Source organism: Stegodyphus dumicola, chromosome 2 (assembly GCF_044657685.1).
Source record: "Stegodyphus dumicola isolate Sdum_Otavi_A_Nest chromosome 2, ASM4465768v1".
NCBI lineage: Eukaryota > Metazoa > Arthropoda > Arachnida > Araneae > Eresidae > Stegodyphus > Stegodyphus dumicola.
The window spans coordinates 10,521,467-10,539,846 of NC_140769.1; the positions used below are offsets into that span (position 1 = coordinate 10,521,467).

The 18,380-nt window shown below is 37.3% G+C and overlaps 1 protein-coding gene across 3 annotated transcripts in view; it reads right to left on the reverse strand.

The window, feature by feature from the left end:
• Positions 1-3,823: 3,823 nt before the first annotated feature.
• Hr51 (photoreceptor-specific nuclear hormone receptor 51) overlaps positions 3,824-18,380 on the reverse strand; it is a 118,776-nt gene continuing 104,219 nt past the window's right edge. For 2 of the 3 annotated variants that reach the window (XM_035369390.2, XM_035369388.2), the window contains 3 exons: positions 12,358-12,604; positions 10,831-10,936; positions 3,824-8,490 (listed from right to left, as the gene is read on the reverse strand). In XM_035369390.2, coding sequence (XP_035225281.2) covers positions 8,343-8,490; positions 10,831-10,936; positions 12,358-12,604 — 501 coding nt within the window. In that variant the 3' untranslated portion in view covers positions 3,824-8,342. The remainder of the gene's footprint in view (positions 8,491-10,830; positions 10,937-12,357; positions 12,605-18,380) is intronic. The other variant, XM_035369389.2, reaches the window with a different exon arrangement.

The following is an 18,380-nucleotide window of genomic DNA, read 5'->3' on the forward strand; positions in this document are numbered from 1 at the left end:
CTGCAGGTCTTAAACGCCACTGCCTTCCTTAATTTCGCCCCTAAATTCTGCTATCCAGTGTAACCGCATTCTGCCATCTAGTTACACCAGCCCTGGTTGGCGAATCTCATCTTGTTTAAAATTAGTTAAAGAAATTCTAGATGAGAACAATATCAGGCGTTTCCCATGACGCGGTGGGTGTTCCATTGAGTTGGCGAGCTCTTCAATTTATGCTACTGCTTTGTATTTTTAAGCTTGTTAGAACTGTAATATTTGTATGATAAATGAATTTAAATGTACTATATCTAGTATGACTTAGTATTCTTAATTTTGAAGCAAACTAAATGAATAATTAGCGTTTTTTAAGCTGCTTAATTGCTAAGCCTATTTAGGTTTATGATATATGTTTTGCAACAACTCCGAGCTTTTAGCTTATGGGATTTTGGTGCACCTTGATTTTAAGTTTTCAACCTGTCTAACAAAAGACCTGCCTACTTTCTTTGTGCAACTTTCTATAAAACCTTTCTCCTCGCGGGCCGATTCGTGGAAATTTTTTTGTGTTTGTACTTTTGTTTAATGTTATTCTGAAAACACAGTCACAAGATAACATACTCTTCTTTAGCCTGTTATTGTACTTACGGAATTAGATTGCACTACATTCTTGAAAGCCACTTTTTATACATCTGCCATCATACAGGAACTTACGTAAAGCTTCCCGTTCCAAACAGCCTCCCACGCTTGTCAACTAAGACGCCCACGCCACATTACTGCTAAACTTCCATGCGCTGAGGTCGCAAAATATAATAAACAGCTGCCCATTTCACTCTCGAAGCTAAAATAGGACCACTTTCTACTTCTAAGCTCTGAGGATAAAGAAAGATCGCCAGAGCAACTGAGCGCCCAGTGAGCAAAGAGTTTGAATTCAAATACGTTAGGGATATTCAAAAATATCAGAGCTACCCGCTCTAAGAGCTCATGATCATCTGTGGAAGGGAAAAAGATCTAGCTATTCTTCAGCAAGCTCTGAACGACACATCGTCTCCTTATTCCTTTATTCATCAGAAAATTCGCCGATCTAAAAATACCGAGATAACTGTCATCAACAGCAGTAGCAGAGGACATGAAAGATGGTTTTACCTTTCTCCCCAATTGCGAAAACGCGCAAGGTTTTCCGCGAACATCCCTGAGAGAGTCGGAGGACACGATAACTGGTGGTGGATATAAATCTCAGACAACCAGAGCGATCTGAAAGTTTCAGGCAGAATCCTAATATGTTTTAGCCTTTGTTCCGGTAGGAAACGTATCAATTTAATCTTAACGCGGTGCTACAATGGCCAAGGCTTAGGGCATCACAGTTGCCAATGCTATAAACTAGTTTGCTGCTCAGTCTCTACATGTGAACACTCCTGTAGAGACTGCAACTCGGGCTATAAAATGCATGAACTACGTAAAGCACAATGCGCAGAAAGGAGTAACCTACAACATCGATCACGGGACAAAGGAGAAAATCTGACCAGCACGACGATATTCGCTAAAAGAATTACTCAGGAGGAGTATCAGCAGCAGAAGCTCATAAGCGAGGTTCTACAACAAAAGTTCTCAATCTCCGAGGAGCCAGAGCTGCAACAATAATGGTAATATAATTTATGACAGAAAACGAAATTACAGTTACTCTGATACAAGACCCACACCTGTGCATTGGTACTCAAATAGGCCTTCACATGTCCTGGAAAGCTACTTCTCCGAGAAGACAAAGCTGGAATAATTTATCCTGGGCTATCAGATCCGCCTCTTATTTTCTCTTCTCATTATTCAGTAACAAGAGTTCTAGAAGTTCAAAATGCACCCACAAAACTCACCTTCTTCTATTTCCCACCGATTTTAAGCATCGGATTTTAAGCTTACAGCATCAAACAAATGGGTGAAAGATGCAATAATATTATTGCAGGAGACACAAATGCGAAAAGCTCTGTCTCAGAAACTTCTCCGGTTCATTTCTGCCAATGGGCTAGTTTTTCTGAATTCAAAACATTCCTCAACAACATTCGAAATATTACGATCAAAAGACTGACTATATGTCACGCTCATTTCTGGACTTCTGACAAATAATGGGAAGAGCTGTGAAGTCCTCGACTAAATACAAGGGTCGTTCCAAGTTTCACAAACACATTAAAGAAACAGAAAGCAGTCTCACTCTAAAATAGCAGCCAGTCATAATCTAGCCTCTTTTGATGCTATGCAGCTCACAAACTGAAAAACGTTCTGATTAAAAATCACCCACCTGGTGTGCAGAGGAACTTTGCACCCACAATAAAAATTTTAACGCATGTAGGAGTAGCTATCAGGCCAGTCTTGATGAATAACCTCGGAAGCACTATTGCATACTTCTCAAAAGGGGACGCAACAGATAAAAGTTTGCTATGCTAAATGCAAAGAAACGTGCCTGGCGGAACTTTTGCACTAATACAACAGTAAAATTTGTTATAACCTAAAAATGACAAAAAAAAACCAATCTACAGAAGTAACAGCCTTAATGCAAGCAAGTAACTGCAAGCCCTTAGCACCGCCGCAACAGTGAAAATTATTCTCGAGAATCTGTTCCCAAGAAATATCATAGATATGGATACATTTGTCATACAGTAGTAAGAGAACAAATAAGACACGTTACATCCAACCTAGGTAACTTCAAAAGCAATTTTTTTTTTTTACTCAGAAGTGACCAATCTAATAAAAAAGCTCAACCACAATGAGGCTCCAGGACCAGATGGGTTGGAAAACACTATCATAATAGAAATATTTCGAGCAGTCCCTAAACTTGTGATTTCCTTCTTCAATCGCTCCTGGGAAATGGGGTGTTTTCCATCCCGCTTAAAGGATACAGAAGTAGTCCTATTCGTCAACCAAGGCCGCTCAACGACACTACCCTCCTCCTATAGACCGTTCTGCCGCTTGCGTCCTTAGATAACTTGCTTCAAAAACTTTCCTTAGGAAGACTGTAATATAATCTATACAGAGGTGCAAACAAACCCCTTCAGTTTGATTTTAAAGAAGCCAAACTGAAGCGAAGCTTTTAAAGGTATCAAGCGCTGAACAACATTAAAACTATCAGAGAGAGCAATCTTGCAAGGAGTAAGAACGCGGCGGTGATTTCACTTGATATCAAAGGGGCTTTTGATGCCTTCTAATGGCCAGATATACTTATCTCATTGGACCGCCTAGGAGTAAGTAATGATTTCGTCCAAATAACTAGCAGCTATCTCTCACACAGAACATTAACAGTCACCAGCACCTTCAGAAGAGACACAGATAGCCCGTGTGTTGGCCCGATTTTTCGAAACGTCGTGCTTATGAAGCGCTTAATCAACTGAACAGTGGCCATCTTGATTATAGCAGGGGCTTCTAGTATAGAAGAAGATTATCTTCAGACCTGAAGAATTGTGGGAAATGAAAAAAATCTAAATAAAGTTAATTGCATATATTAACCCTAATGTCTATAATATTTAGAACTTTCGCAGAGAATACTTCACCTAACACAAAAATGTCTACTGCGAAGAACATTATTCAGCCTCTCATAACGTTTAATCTGTAAAGTGTATATTTCCTTCACTTTGTCTAAACCGTTATCTTCTTAATAGTATGTAAATATTTCTGTGAATTATTATTTTTGATACTTGCATATATTCCGTAAAAGTTCGCATAATATCTGGCACAGAATGTGAGTCTAGCACAATTCTGTACTGTTCACTTTTAGCAACACAGGATGGAGTATTGGGGATTCAACACACAAGGTTGAGGATCCAATCACAATAATGAGTATAATAGTATAAAATATACAAAGAACCAATCTCAGCACTAATTTTTATTATTCTTCCTTAAAGAAATGTACAGATATATTTATACATCATGCATTGTGTTACAGAAAAAAATGTATTTACATAAAAAGTGAAACAACGATCTATTTGAAAATATAAAATGAAAGAAAGAGTGCTTTGTTTCTATTCATTAGAAAACCCGCTTATAATTCTAAAGCTTATAGTTTAATAGTAGAGATAAAATTAATCTTCTGCAACTAGTTGATTTCAAAAAATTCGTTAAAAGATTGGAAGAGAATATATTTCAGCACTCAATACAATAATAACTTTTAACTGCGAATTAAAATCAGCCTATCTGCAGAAAAACTTCAAAAAATACTATCGTTCTAAACGTCGACAGTTTTTAGAAGCTCTAAAAAATGAAAAGGGCAAAAGTTAGTTTTATGATATTAAATACATAAAACAAAAAAAGTTACAAAGCTCGCTTTTATTGCAGTCAGTATATCAGGGGTGGCCAAACGTCACGTGAATATGAGCATGTTGGAATTCAGGAAAGTTCGACAGCCGCAAGTAGATTTTCCGGAAGCTACAATCCATATTTACATCATTTTAACAGCAGTGAAACTGATTCCACATGAAAAAAAATGTCTGATTCCAAAGAATCTTTCAATGACAATTAGCCATCAACATGCGATGATGCACCGAAGACAGTGCGAAGTTCTGTCACATCTTATTGCACTTCTGTGTTTGTGCTACTTAATTTTCACTGTTTGCTTAAAAGATCGATAACCACCTGTGGTTTACAAGATAAAGTCTCGAAAAATTGAGAATTTATCCCTGATCCTATTACCGAAAACTCAGTAGGCTGGTCACAGGTTGAGGTCATTCATGTTTCACAAATGAGGTTTTTTTTATGTAGAATTACTTTTCCATATTTTTTATAGACTGCACATTTATCGTTCATTTAGGACCATCCCTGGATCTTGCTTATTAATCCAAATTAATTTAATAGCTTCTTATAAAATATGTACAGTTCTGTATTATCTTTTTATATTACATTAAAAGTCCCAAAGTCGTGAGAATAATATCGGAGGAAGAGCATATATAATAGTAAATAAGTCAATGTGGCTTCTAATGGCCTGTATGTTGGCGTTACAGTACTTGAAGCCTCGAGTAAATATTTTCTGCCTGACTGTGCATTCATTACGCCAACAGCTTCTTAAGTTTGAAAGCAGCATGAATGAGGGATGAAAGATGGGTCATATTTAAGAAATCAATGACGAATTAGGACTTGCCATATCTGCATCGCAAGCATTGTGCAAACAGTATTACCCTCAGTAGAAAACCCACGTATCGTCGAAGGGCAAACATGACTTCAACTGGAAAGATCACTCACAGGTTACAGTACCTATAACTGCTGCTGGTTTCAATGCAGGCTCTTCACAAAGCGTCTCGGAAAGGGCAATTCATTGCTGCCTGAAATCTGTGAAATCTGACATCTATACAGACAAGCAATCCCTGTCCCAGAGTTCAGCGATTGGAATGGGCTCGAAGCCAACGAAATTACACAAAAGAATATTATTGTGCTGTTGGGGCAAATCTCACTTGTCTGACCTTATCAGAACAGGCCTGCGAATTTTATCGCGGCAGGGAGTGCAGGCCTACATCTATCGCTGACATGGGCTTGAGCACCATACAGGTAACAGTATGAATTTTCTCAGCTCCGCCCCAGTTTCGAAGGACATCATCCGGGGGACGAGACTAAAGGCATCCCATCCATCTTGTACCACCAAGCCACTTAACAGGACTTAACTCAAAGTATATTTTGAGTGCCGCACAGACACTATTTACAAACATCCATGCCTTTTCCGGTATTCGAACTCGAGCCTTTCGGTACGGCAGTCACTAACTACTATCCCATCCGGGTGACATGCAATTAAAATATAAAGAACAGTGACGTCGAGTGACATGGTCTGATGAGTGCAAGCTCCAGGTATTTCCTGCCGCTGGGTGCAACAAAATTTGGTGTGAGTCCCATGAAGTGCCATGGATCCTGCCTGTATTCGAGGTATAACTTAGCTGAAAACGTTTCAGTGATTGTTTGGAACGAGTTTAAATGATCGAAATCAGACCTTTTAGTTCGCTTCAAGTCTACTCTGATTGGTCTGTGATACGTAAGCAATTACCTGAATTCCATTGTGGTTATCCAATTTCTTGATGGAAGAAATGTTTCATCAGGACAGTGTAGCGTGCCATCAATCTGCGGCAGTAGATAATATAACATTTTGGGATAATTATGGAACTGGTAACTAGCTTATGAACAACAGATCAAGCTGCATCCAGTGTAATGTAATTAAGTTGATACTACAGGATCACTGGATAGAAATTTATGAGTCAATTCGTTTACACCATGCCACTACTGTTCCAAAACCTTCCAAGGACTAGAAGAGGCAACTGGGGATCCTATTCCGACGTTTGGCCTTTTAATCTATTTATATCAATGAAGGATACTTAAATTTGTATATAAACTAAAAGCAGGCTTAATTTTACACAGCCTGAAAAGAAGTAAAGCCACTAAATCAATAAATAATATAAAACTAATCAATCAAGAAATATGGAGAATAACTGCTGTTCCGAATATCTGTAGTCCTGATAACTAGAGTTTTATCAGTTTTTTTTTAATTACCTAGATACCTAGCGTACATATTGGCTGTTTTTATCATACTCAGTAAAATGTGATAGTTGTAGAATGAAGATATCTTGTATTTGCTGATTGATTGCAATATTTGCATTAATGCTTTTTGTTAACATGGCTTTAAGAAATATTTTAAATCATGTAATACGGCACATTGGAATTCCTTATGCACCTGATTCTGATCTGATTTAAATTCTGTCATCGTACACATGCCTAGAAATGGTATTGTCTCAAAACTCATGCCTGCAAGGTTGAAAACCAAACAGGAGCAGCACGTACATTCTGAAGAACCACTACAAAAAAAACCCGATTTTTACAGGAAAAATTCTAAATATATATTTTATAATTTTTCAGTGAATAAAACAGATTTTTATGGAATGTTTATTGCAGCACTGAAGTTATTTTCGTTAAACATAGTGTTTGCCAACTTGTTAAAGATAAATGTTTCTGAAATATATCTTCCTGAAATCAAATTCTTCCTGAAATATATCTACAAAAATCAGCCACTGTTTCCGAAACTAAGATTTTTTAGTATGAGGAAATGAATTTATTTCCTGACTTTCTCGTTTACGTTTTATACAGTTTTAGAGCAAGGAAGTTCTATTAGTTTCAGAAATGAAGTAAGAGAACTGCATGAAAAAAATATGGCAAAGGAATTTAAATCATTCCAAGTGAATTAAAAAAAAATCAAAAATTCAAATACAAAACGGATCAAAATTTAGAACACACATTCTAAGTTGATAGCACGTTTAAGATTATTTTACAAAGCATAATTTAACTTTCAGATATCGTTCGAAAATTATAACTCGTAATATTGCCAGTACCAACATCAAAAATCATTATTTACATATATTATTTTCCCTATATTAAAAAAGATAACAATAGAATAAGGTTGAAGATTATTTTAGCATAAATAAAGTACAAAATATCGTCTTATAAACTGCCCTAGTTAATAACCCTTTGCGGCACAGTGTGTCCATTCTGGACACACCTAACAATTCCCTTCTGTACGCACAGAAAATTGAATGAAAAAGGATTTATAGGTTACTATAGGTTACTCTGAACCTTCTTTATTTATAGTAGACGGCAGCTCTACACAAACCAGTCCATATATTTTAGCCATGTTTAGTTTCTTAAGACCCTCATTTTTCAAAGAAATCTTCCAGATATTTTTAGGGCATAGAAGGAATTGTTTAAAAAGAAATTTCTGTGTTATTTTTTTGGCTGTATGCTAATATCCTTATTCTATATTAGTTTAAAATTTTTACCTTGAAATCTCGCCTAAAATCAAACGGCGAACCCTAAAAACGATAAGTGCTACCTTCACAAAATTTTACTTGTGTACTCCTCTAGGCCTAATTAGACTGCCTAACTTTTTTTTTTTTTTTTTTTTTTTTTTTTTCAAAACTCCAACTTTAACAGGTAGCGTGCCGGAAAGGGTTAATCCATAACTCGAATCAACCGAATGTAATGATAAATATGAATGATTGCGTAACATTTATTAGTAAATATTATTAGAAGCAACTTATTGTATGCAATAAAGTGGCAAGTTGCTTCTAATTGTATCAACTTCGTTTAGTATCTATTTGCAAAAGAATAGCTTTAATTCATTCTGTTGTTCATATTGTCTCTCATAAATTGTATGTGAGATTCTGTTTCTTCAATCAGTCTTGACTACGTTCCACAATATAGCCTCATCTACAGATGTTAATCTTGAGTGGATAGTCATTAATGATTTCACAAAGAACAAAAATGAACTCTCGAAACAGCAAGACAGTAGAATTCTCCTCGAAGTGGGAACCACAAATTCTGTTTTTTGTGCGCTCTTGGGAGTGTTCAAAATTCGTTCGAGATCTTTAGCACTTGAACATATCGCAGAGTAATTTCTCCATGGAAGTATTGCCGATGGTGCGATGGAAGAACATGCCTTCCACCCTGTCGGATGGGACATAGCGCAGAGAAGGAAGCATCAGAAGAAGTCTGCCGAATCTGCAATAAATGAAACTGCAAAGAATTAAAGAAGATCGTTCATGAGGAGCTAAAATTATATTAGTTAACAACAGAATTAAAACTATGCAGCAAATCCTGCGAAATTCTGATTAAATTGATTTTAATATTGATTTTGCTACATAATAAACTTAAAGTACTTCATGAAAAACATAAAGCACTGCCTTCCAAAAGTTCATGCAATGCTAATTAGTAATTTTCGAAAGCGTAGTTAAATGTGAGTGGCTGAAAATCGCTGCGGATGCAGCCAATCAAGATTGATTGTTCGAACATAAGCTAACTAATCAGCCGTTGAAAACAGATTTGGAAGGTTCACTTAAACTCTGATACGAAATGTTTATAAATTTTGTAAGATAATTTTTGTTTCTTTTCGTGTTTCTATGTCTAAAAGAAGATGAATGGCACACAGTGAAAACTGGCGTGTTACCGGAAGCATTGAAAAAGGAAAATCAATCAACGATCAGTGTCCTTTTTTCCATTGGCACTGATACTTTGGTAATTTCTCGAATGTGAAAACAATTCCTAACAAGTCAAACAGACAATATTTACCAGTGCTGTGTGCAGAAGGCTTCACATGAAGATACTGTGCACACGAGTACCAAGTGTTTGCGTACCACTAACGGCCCAGTCCAGAGGGACAAGCTTAAAGCTGTGTCGCCAATATCTCAACTGAATTGTCTTAATCTAGTGGAACATCCTGTTCATGCAAGAGTCCAGATTTGCCCTGGAATGAGATAATAAGCAAATAATGGTCTGAAGAGAACGAGGCACATGGAACCAAGCCAGAACATCAGCGAACATCACGCATCAAGAGCTGGTTTAGCATCATGGTGTAGACTGGAATTTTAATGGAGTACCACATTCATTCGCACATCTTTAAAAACGTTTCTGCGATGCTGCGCAGCATCGAGTTGAAGTTATACATCTAATTTTGAGATTCTTGGCATTGTTTCCTCCGTATGAATGATGATGCCTGTTCGTTTTTAAACAGACGAAACGAGAAGGTTAGACAGAGAGTGATTTCGCTAAGTATAGCCACGTTTGCTATATTTCCTCCAGCTGTTAATCTTAGCTGCGGCTACGTACTCTGGCCGTTTATTAGGTCTATCACCGGTGTAGGTCGTGGAGTCAGTCTGTTAGGTTAAATTAAATTGTGAAGTCTAGCACTACTTCTTATCATTCGAATTTATTGTTAAATTTACAGGAAGTTCTTACCACAAGTAGTCGGTGTTTTTGTGAGCACGAAGTCCGTGCCTTTTTGTTAAACACTCGTGCTAAAGGGCTTTTTAAACCCTTCAGCTGTTGTGTTACTTTTCATGCCTGTGCGAGTCGCTTGGCTAGACTTTGAGATTTAGACACTTTGTATGATAGCAAAGATAAGATCTTACAAAGATAGCAAATAATATTGGTTTCACCATTTATTAAATCACAAGTGCTTCAACATTCTTTACTGCCACACACATATTTTATACGTTCACAAACAAAACAATAAATAAATAAGTAAATAAATGAAAGGAAAATTTAGAAAACGACTGAAAATCCAAAATTTAAAGTCAGGAAGTGTAAGACTAAAAAAAATATGCAAACAAAACCTTTTCAGTTATAAGAAACATTTATGAATTCAAAAAAAAAAAAAAAAAAATCAAGGGGTGTGTAAAGGAAAGATAAGGAAAGCATGAAAAAAATTTAGATAATAACCACCTGTAATATTATCATTAAAATTTCGAAAGTTAAATTATTTAAAAAATTAATATGAGCTTAAACTTAATACGAGCTGTTTAAAATTTTCAAGCCAAATGAGAGGAAAACAATGTGGCAAGGACAGTAGTGCATTGTAAATTAATACCATGCGGCACTTCTGCTCTTTGGGGGGGGGGGAAACTTGATTATTCGAAAGTGCATTTATGCCATTGGACCCCTTGCGCATGAGCCATGAAAATATGAGGGAAAACACTTTCTTTTTTGAGAGTATCCAAAACAAGCGAATAAAAAAAATTAAAAATTTAATAATTTAAAATTAAGCTATTAAATTTTAAATTTTTTCGAATTGCGCTCAAGCTAATATTATGATTCATAACAAATAATTTCGTATCGGTGAGACGTAAATGTTTCACGATTATTAGAAACTCATACTCTGTTTATAATGCTTCTATTGTTCAATATTTCGGAACATTTAAGAATAGAAGCAGCTCTAAAAGAGAAAAAAGATATTAATACAACATATTACTATTATCGAATAAATTCTTAAGCAATACAACTTGATAAATAAAAATGCTTCTCTAAAGCGGTTGAATGCAAAAAGTTGAACATTACTTAAAAAATTAATTTACTTCCTACCTGAAAGGATGGGTGGGGTGTTGAGTCTTTACATGCTGCTGAAGCATCAGTTGAGCCTGATCTTGCAAACCTTCTACCTGATGTGCATCTTTTAAGCCCCGAGCATCTGCAAAGAATATCAAACGAAACAAAGCTAAAACGTGCTTTTCTATGATATTATAATACCTGTAAAAATCTTAAAACATATAGACGGTGAAATTTATGAAATTCATTACTGTCATGTTATAAAATAAATGCTTTCATCCGTAAAAATCCCAATTAGAATTACCTTTATGCCAAAAAATTCCCTATAACAAATCCCTTTCCTCCCCAAAAAAATCCCCTCTTCTCCCAAAATCCCTGTAAAAATACTTTATTCCTCCGAAATCCCTATAAATCTGAGATTTCTATAAGGAATGCTTTCTTCCTCCGAAATCCCTATAAGACATACTTTCTTCCTCCGAAATCCCTATAAGAAATACTTTTATCATCGAAAATCCCTATAAGGAATGCTTTCTTCCTCCGAAATACCTATAAGAAATACTTTTGTCTTTAAAAATCTCTATAAGGAATAATTTTATGTTTCAAAATCCCTATAAGGAATGCTTTTATACTAAAAAATACCTAGTGAAAATTCTTTATCTCCAAAAACACCTACAAAAAAATTTTTACATTAAAAATTCTGATAAGAAATGCTTGTATTTAAAAAATTTCCTACAAGATAAATCTCTGAAAAATCCTCAAAAATGCCTATAAAAGTGCTTTCTTCCCCCCCCCCCAATCCTGGTACGGAATGCTGTCTTCAAAAATCCTTGTAAAACTGCTTTTATACCATTAAAATGCCTATAAGGAATGCTTTTGTACTAAACGTACTTGTAGCTCTGTCACCAACATTATCTATAAGAAATGCTTTTATCCACAAAAATCTCTATAAGAATGTTTTTCTCGTCGAAAAAAAACTCATAAAAATGCTTTTACCTTAAAAATCCCTAAAATAATTATTTTATCAGCGGAACTCTCAATCAGAAATGAGGCGTCTTCTGCAATTTCTGTTTCTTGCATCAGTTGTACAGTAATATATGTGCTTGTTGTTGCCTTGCACCAAAATGCAATTTAAGCAGAGTTTAAATCGCCAGGGAATTGTTTTTTTACAGAAAGCTACGAAAATACGAAAGTAAAGCATTTCGCTCTGAAAGGCGCAGCTCCAGCCAGTTTGCGTATTAAGTGATTGAATTTTATATTTGTTAGTGCAAGGTAGGTTAGAATCCTCATTAGATCAAGCCGTGATAATTAGTTATCGAAAGTTAACTTGTACTGCACTTGTTTAAATATTTCAGTTACGAAAAACCCGCAACTGCGATGGCTAGCATTTATTAGTTTTTAGTAGCAGTGCAAGACATAGTTTTAATAAACCTTTCGGTTAAGTTTTACTTTTGTCTACACTCTTGAAGTTTAAATTTATGTTCATTGAGAAGATGAAAACTCGTGACGGAATTCACGGAAGTGAATAGTAAGGAGTTTAATTATATAACTGTTCCAAATGCTTACCAGCTTTGAAAAGGGCAATGGCTTTGAGGCAAGCGAATTCAGCAGGATCTACGCCCACTGATTTGAACCTGGCCAAGGTCTCCTGCAGGGTGCGGACATCGGCTAATGTGAGAGCTGCCTTGCCATTAGGAAGCCCGGCATTCAAATGTTCGGTGGGAGTGAACAAAGGACTGGATTCGAGCGGCATACACCACTGGATAGCACACAGCAGAAAGAGTTCGGACCATGCCTCCTCTAGTAGAATCACCTAGAAAAGAAAGCAAAATATTAAGAAAGCTGACTCTGTTACACTTCTGATGATAAAACTAAACTGGTGTGCAAAAATTAAGGACGAAGTCGAAAAATTAGCATATCAGCTGAACGAAGAGGCAGAGCGGACAGAAAGACCAATCAGGAGATTAAGTAAGGTGATGTACGGTAGCACATGCGCAGATATGCAGGTAGACGTAATGGGGGAGTGTCTGAGTAGTATAAAGCATGTTGTCGGTGTAAGATCAGTATTTCTGGCAAGGAGATTGCACGCCGTATAGCAGTTAAAATCACACCGAGTTGCTGCCTCAGCGAGAAATGGCGAATAATCAATCTGTTAGACGACATCTGGATGCTTTTACCCGAGGTCGAATCATTGGGAAGTTGGAGGAAGGCCGCAGTGTGACAAGTGTGGCTGCAGAGTTCGGAATTGCTCACAGCATCGTTTCACGACTTTGGAGACAATTTCAAACTACAGGAACAGCTATCCGGGGGTTTAGTAGTGGTCGTCCACGAGGAACCACACCCGCAGATGACCGGTATATTGCCTTACAGGCCAGAAGAAACAGGCGGCAGACAGCGGGAGAAATCGATAGACATACGACACAGGCGACTGGACGACCGATATCGCGTTTTAACGTGGCCAGAAGACTGCACGGTGGTGGTCTGTTTGCACGACGTCCTTGATGGTGTGTACCTCTAACGCTTGCCCATCGGAGAAGACGTTCTCTGTGGTGCCGGGAACACCGGAATTGGAGAGACAATGAATGAGGACGACTACTCTTTACAGATGACAGCAGATTCAGTCTGAGTAGCGATTCTCATCGCATACTCATCTGGAGAGAGCGGGGAAGCCGCAATCATTCCTCGAACATCATTGAAAGGGACAGGTATGGAGATGGCGCTGTTCTCGTTTGGGGAGGCATCATGCTTGGTAGTCGTACAGACCTTCACATCTTCGACGCAGGTTCAGTCAACGGGACCCGTTATTGTAACGAGATTCTTCTTCCATATTTGCGTCTTTTTAGAGGCGCTATGGGTCCGCAGTTCCTTTTCATGGACGACAATGCACCATGTCATCGCACAGTAGCTGCCGAACAGCTCTTAGATAGTGAGGATATTGAACGTATGGATTGGCCCGCACGACCTCCGGATCTCAATCCCATCAAGCATGTATGGGATTTTCTAGGCAGACGCTTGGCAGCTCGTACCTTACCACCAGTAACGATTCCGGAGCTTCGATTGGCGCTGCAAGACGAATGGGCAGCAATGCCTCAACAACTCATTGACACCCTCATTCTCAGCATGGGCAGACGCTGTGAAACCTGCCTAGCAGTCAGGGGAGATCATATCTCCTATTAAAGACCGGATGTTTCTTGCTGGACACCCATCACAGGGATGTTTCGGCCTTCAGTCGCATTGCGCTCCATGCTACTTTTTCAATAAAGCTTCTTTTTATCCCTCTGATTTCTCTTTTAGTAAGTGTTGCTTACATTACTCATGTCCTACGTATTGGGGATCTTACGGTATTAAATGTGTTGATTTGGAAAGCTTTTGTACAAAGTTATATTGAAAAAACCGTCTCGTCCTTAATTTTTGCACACCAGTGTATTTTGATAATCAGCTGAACTGCCCTGATTGTTATAGTGCTTAGTGCTTCTAGCTATCACATCGTTGTGCCTACCTTAGAATCGCAAGAAGGCTTGGATGTTTGAAAACTGAAAGTTCCTTCGAGGCAAGGGAACAATTAAAACGTCAAAAAACTGCATTAAAACGTTATTGAGACAAAACCTCCCCTCAAGGGCCTAGTGGAAGAAAGTGAAGAAGATCAATGAGTACGTTTCTCGTGGAATTGAGGGGAAGCTGGACAAAAGTATCATTTAAAAGGTGTCCAAGGCCATGGAGAACGGAGATATGCAATATCTTCTCCTTCTTGGCCTTCGGTACGATTTTACCTAGTCCCCCCTCCAATTTCATGAGAGAGCACCGCGGGGGGGGGTATGGGTCCGGCAGTCTCCTACCCCTCTTCCTCTACCACCAAAGTACACGAGAGGACTTTCGGCTCGTCATATAGTTAGAGTGCCCCCGTGCCGCAGACACACTATACGTTTACAAACATCCATCCCTTCTCCGAGATTCGAGCCCAGGCCCTTTGGTACGTTAATCACTAACCCGCTTAGGCCCCTCTTATGGGATTTGTACTAACAAAACTTGCACTGTTTACATACCCTGTACTGATTATTACGTCTTTTTTGGAACGAGAAACATGAAAAGACCGTCTTAAGATTCGAAGTATAGATCTTCAACCGACCAGCTGAATGGTCTGATAAATATATCGTAACAGTACACAGGAAAAATTCAATAATATGTAATATTCTTTCTCACTTAGAGGGTGACTGGGAAGAGAAACTGGTTTGTTTGTTTGCTTGAATATGACAAATTATACCCCAAAGCTGTCTACCTAATGGGGTAACGACGCCATTATTGGAGAGCTTTCTAAGAAACAGGCTCGAGACACAGTCGATTAAATGCTGCTGGCAACGACTTATCACCCACCAAATTTTAGTTCCCACGCCAGTTACAATACTATTAGGTTTATCGGAACTGGAAAAAATGGAAAATAAATTCTGCGTGATTCGAACCAAGTATATGCCATCTACATGTGTTCAGCACTTACATTACACGAACACGCACAGAAGACTGCGAATACAATAATTCTTTTAAGCAGAAACATGTAGAGAGATGTATTGTATGGATCTGGTTGTACTTCAGGTTTACTTACATTAAATAAAAACACAAAGATATCTTAATTCTAAACATACTTACAAAATGTTACAGATGCCATAAAGAATTCTTAGAAATCGCATTATACATTTTTATATCCCTTTATAACATCTCTTGATTAAGTTAGCGCTGCCTACTATTATATTTTTTAAATGTAAACTTATTGCTGTGGGGAAAAACAACTTAATATCAGAACTCTGAATTGAGCATTATACAAATGACATTTGCTAGAATTACGACTTGCAACATCAATACGGCGATTGCTTGAGTCCGCTTTATTATTCACATTTGCGATTTGTAGTGACATAGTCAGAGAATGTTCTAAGCTTAGACAATACTGAATTAATATCCAGAATTTCGATACTAGATATTAACATATGGGGGGGGGAGGAAATATTGGATCGATATGTTTTCGTAGGAAATAAGAGAGAGCAAATTAGATTGGTTAAAATTTAATAGGTATAGTCTTAATGAGATAGCTGAACTTGATGGATTGGGATAATTAATAACAGTTGCAGACTATTATGAATTGTTCTGATGCAGGTATCATTTTAGTTTTCTATGTTATTTTCCGTCAGAATTCATGACTCTAACACATTTGAATTAGTATGAAAGAACAAAGTTTCGAAAGTTGTTTTCAGAGTAATTGTTTACACAGAATATATCTTTATAGATTTCGGATAATGTCAGAATTTGTGGTATAAGATATTTCTCCCACGTTTTCAGCATGTCTTCGTGGTGAAGTGGTCAGCACATTCGGCGCGTATTCGAGAGGTCCGTGGTTCGAGTTCCGGCGAGGGCATAGCATATTTTCCAGCTTCTTGATATCAAAAATAACCTAATGACTCTACAGTAGTACCCACAAAATATTATCGGATAATGTTGAGGATAATTTTGTAAAAGCGTAGCTAAAAATATTTTGTCTCTAACGTAGTCGAAGAAGACCACTAATTGTTTCAATTGAAAAAAATCAGTAAATAGTTTAATTACAGAAGGTTACTAAATGGTTTTTTTTAATCGATAAATATTTATAAATTTTATAGATTGAAGATTCTGTCCCAACTCATAATGAATGTGATCTATGTTATTAACTCATGAAGCATTTATATGCATATACATCGAATTTAAAAATAAAAAAGAAGAAGACACTTCTCTGTCTCCTATTCTATTCCACGGAAAACAACTTTTAGTGCCTATTCTGCAGCAATTTTCATAATATATTGACAAATTTAGTAAATGATCACAAATTAAAATTCGATCAGACACGGAAAATAACACGCCAATATAAAACTCAAAATTAATTAAAACAGTAAACTTGTTTTGGTGTAGATTTCGAAGAAAATTCTTTTGATTTCGAAGGTGATCAGATAGAGACTTCTCTTTATCATGAGCAAAAGTAATTCTGCATTTGCAGAGAGAACTTCCATGAAAGCCTGCGCCAAAATAAGTTTGTCGTCTTGACTAAGTTTGTGTAAAAATCGATCAGTGTTTGATTGGAAAATAGCAATTATTGTTGTTAATTTGGCATTTGGCCGATTGAAATATTAATTACTTATGTCTCCGATAATTTTATGCTTGAATGTGTGAATCCTATTATCCCTTAGTAAATTATAATGAACAGTTGACTAACTCTCTCTTCTTTTCTAAATGTACAAATATAAATTTTGTATTAAAAAACCCCTCCTACACCCAGTTCTGAAATGTTTCAGAAAATTAATATTTTATTTTGAGAAACTTAAAGGAAGTGTAGGTTTAATATTTACAGAAATACAATACATAGCTAGGTTTTCCAAACACAGGTCCGTAACACTTAGCCGACGGGATACTTAACCGACACCAGTTAGCCGACAGAACATTTAGCCGACAGGGACATTTAGCCGACAGGGACACTTAACCAACAGGACATTTAGCCTAACCACTAACTAACCACTAGACCGTCTGGGCGGCTATGTGTAACATGTATACGAGCCAGTTTTTCTTAGCAAGTCCTCCACGAAGTTATCCCTCCCGTTACGCAGATAGCCCTCTGGCTTTTCCATAATTACATAAACCAAAACCTACTTCTGGCCGCAGGCCACGAGGTATGAATTCCCATGCCGGAGTACTATCCCAGATTAATAAATATGCGATGCCTAACCTGTAATTGTATAGGGTGTAAATAGCATTTTAGATTTAAAAAAAATAGTTCCAGTGTTGCTAGGATTAGGGCGAATCACTCTACTTCCTGACAGGGAAAGAAAATTTCATTAGTGGGAGGAGCGAAACGACTTTATACGGGAATGAATGTAATGTGATGTGTTGAGCAAAGTAGTAATGAATTGTGAAAGTATTAGAAATCTAAAACCATTGGGAAGAGCGAGACTCATTGTCGGCTTAATGTCGTGTCGGCTAATTCTCCGTGTCGGCGAAGTGTCCTGTCGGCTAAGTGTCCTTGTCGGTTAAGTATCCTGTCGGCTAAGTGTCCATGTCGGCTAAATGTCCTGTCGGCTAACTGTTCTTGTCGGCTAACTGTCCTGTCGGCTAACTGTCCATTTCGGCTAAGTTTCCCTGTCGGCTAAATGTCTTGTCGGCTAACTGGTGTCGGTTAAGTGTCCCGTCGTCTAAGTGGTTGTCGGCTAAGTGTCCGCGACCGTCCAAACACCTAAGTCAACGAAGGTGACAATAGGAAATTATAAAATAAAGACAATAACTTAAAGCAGACTATAAACAGTGAATATGCAAATTTTCGTTTGTATTGTATTTTTCTCAGCTGTCGAAAATGTTACATTCAGCATTTCCAATTTACCATGCCATGATTTGCCAATTTCACACGGCCGGAGATGGTTCATTTTTCTGAAATATTTGGTTAGATTTCATCAGCAAGATTTATTAAATTTTTTAGTTTAACAGACAGTATGAATATTGGAAACTAGTCGATATAACAAACTTTGTTAGAGCCGGAGTTCTTCCTTCATATTTACATTAACAAACTATAGAATTAAACACAAAAT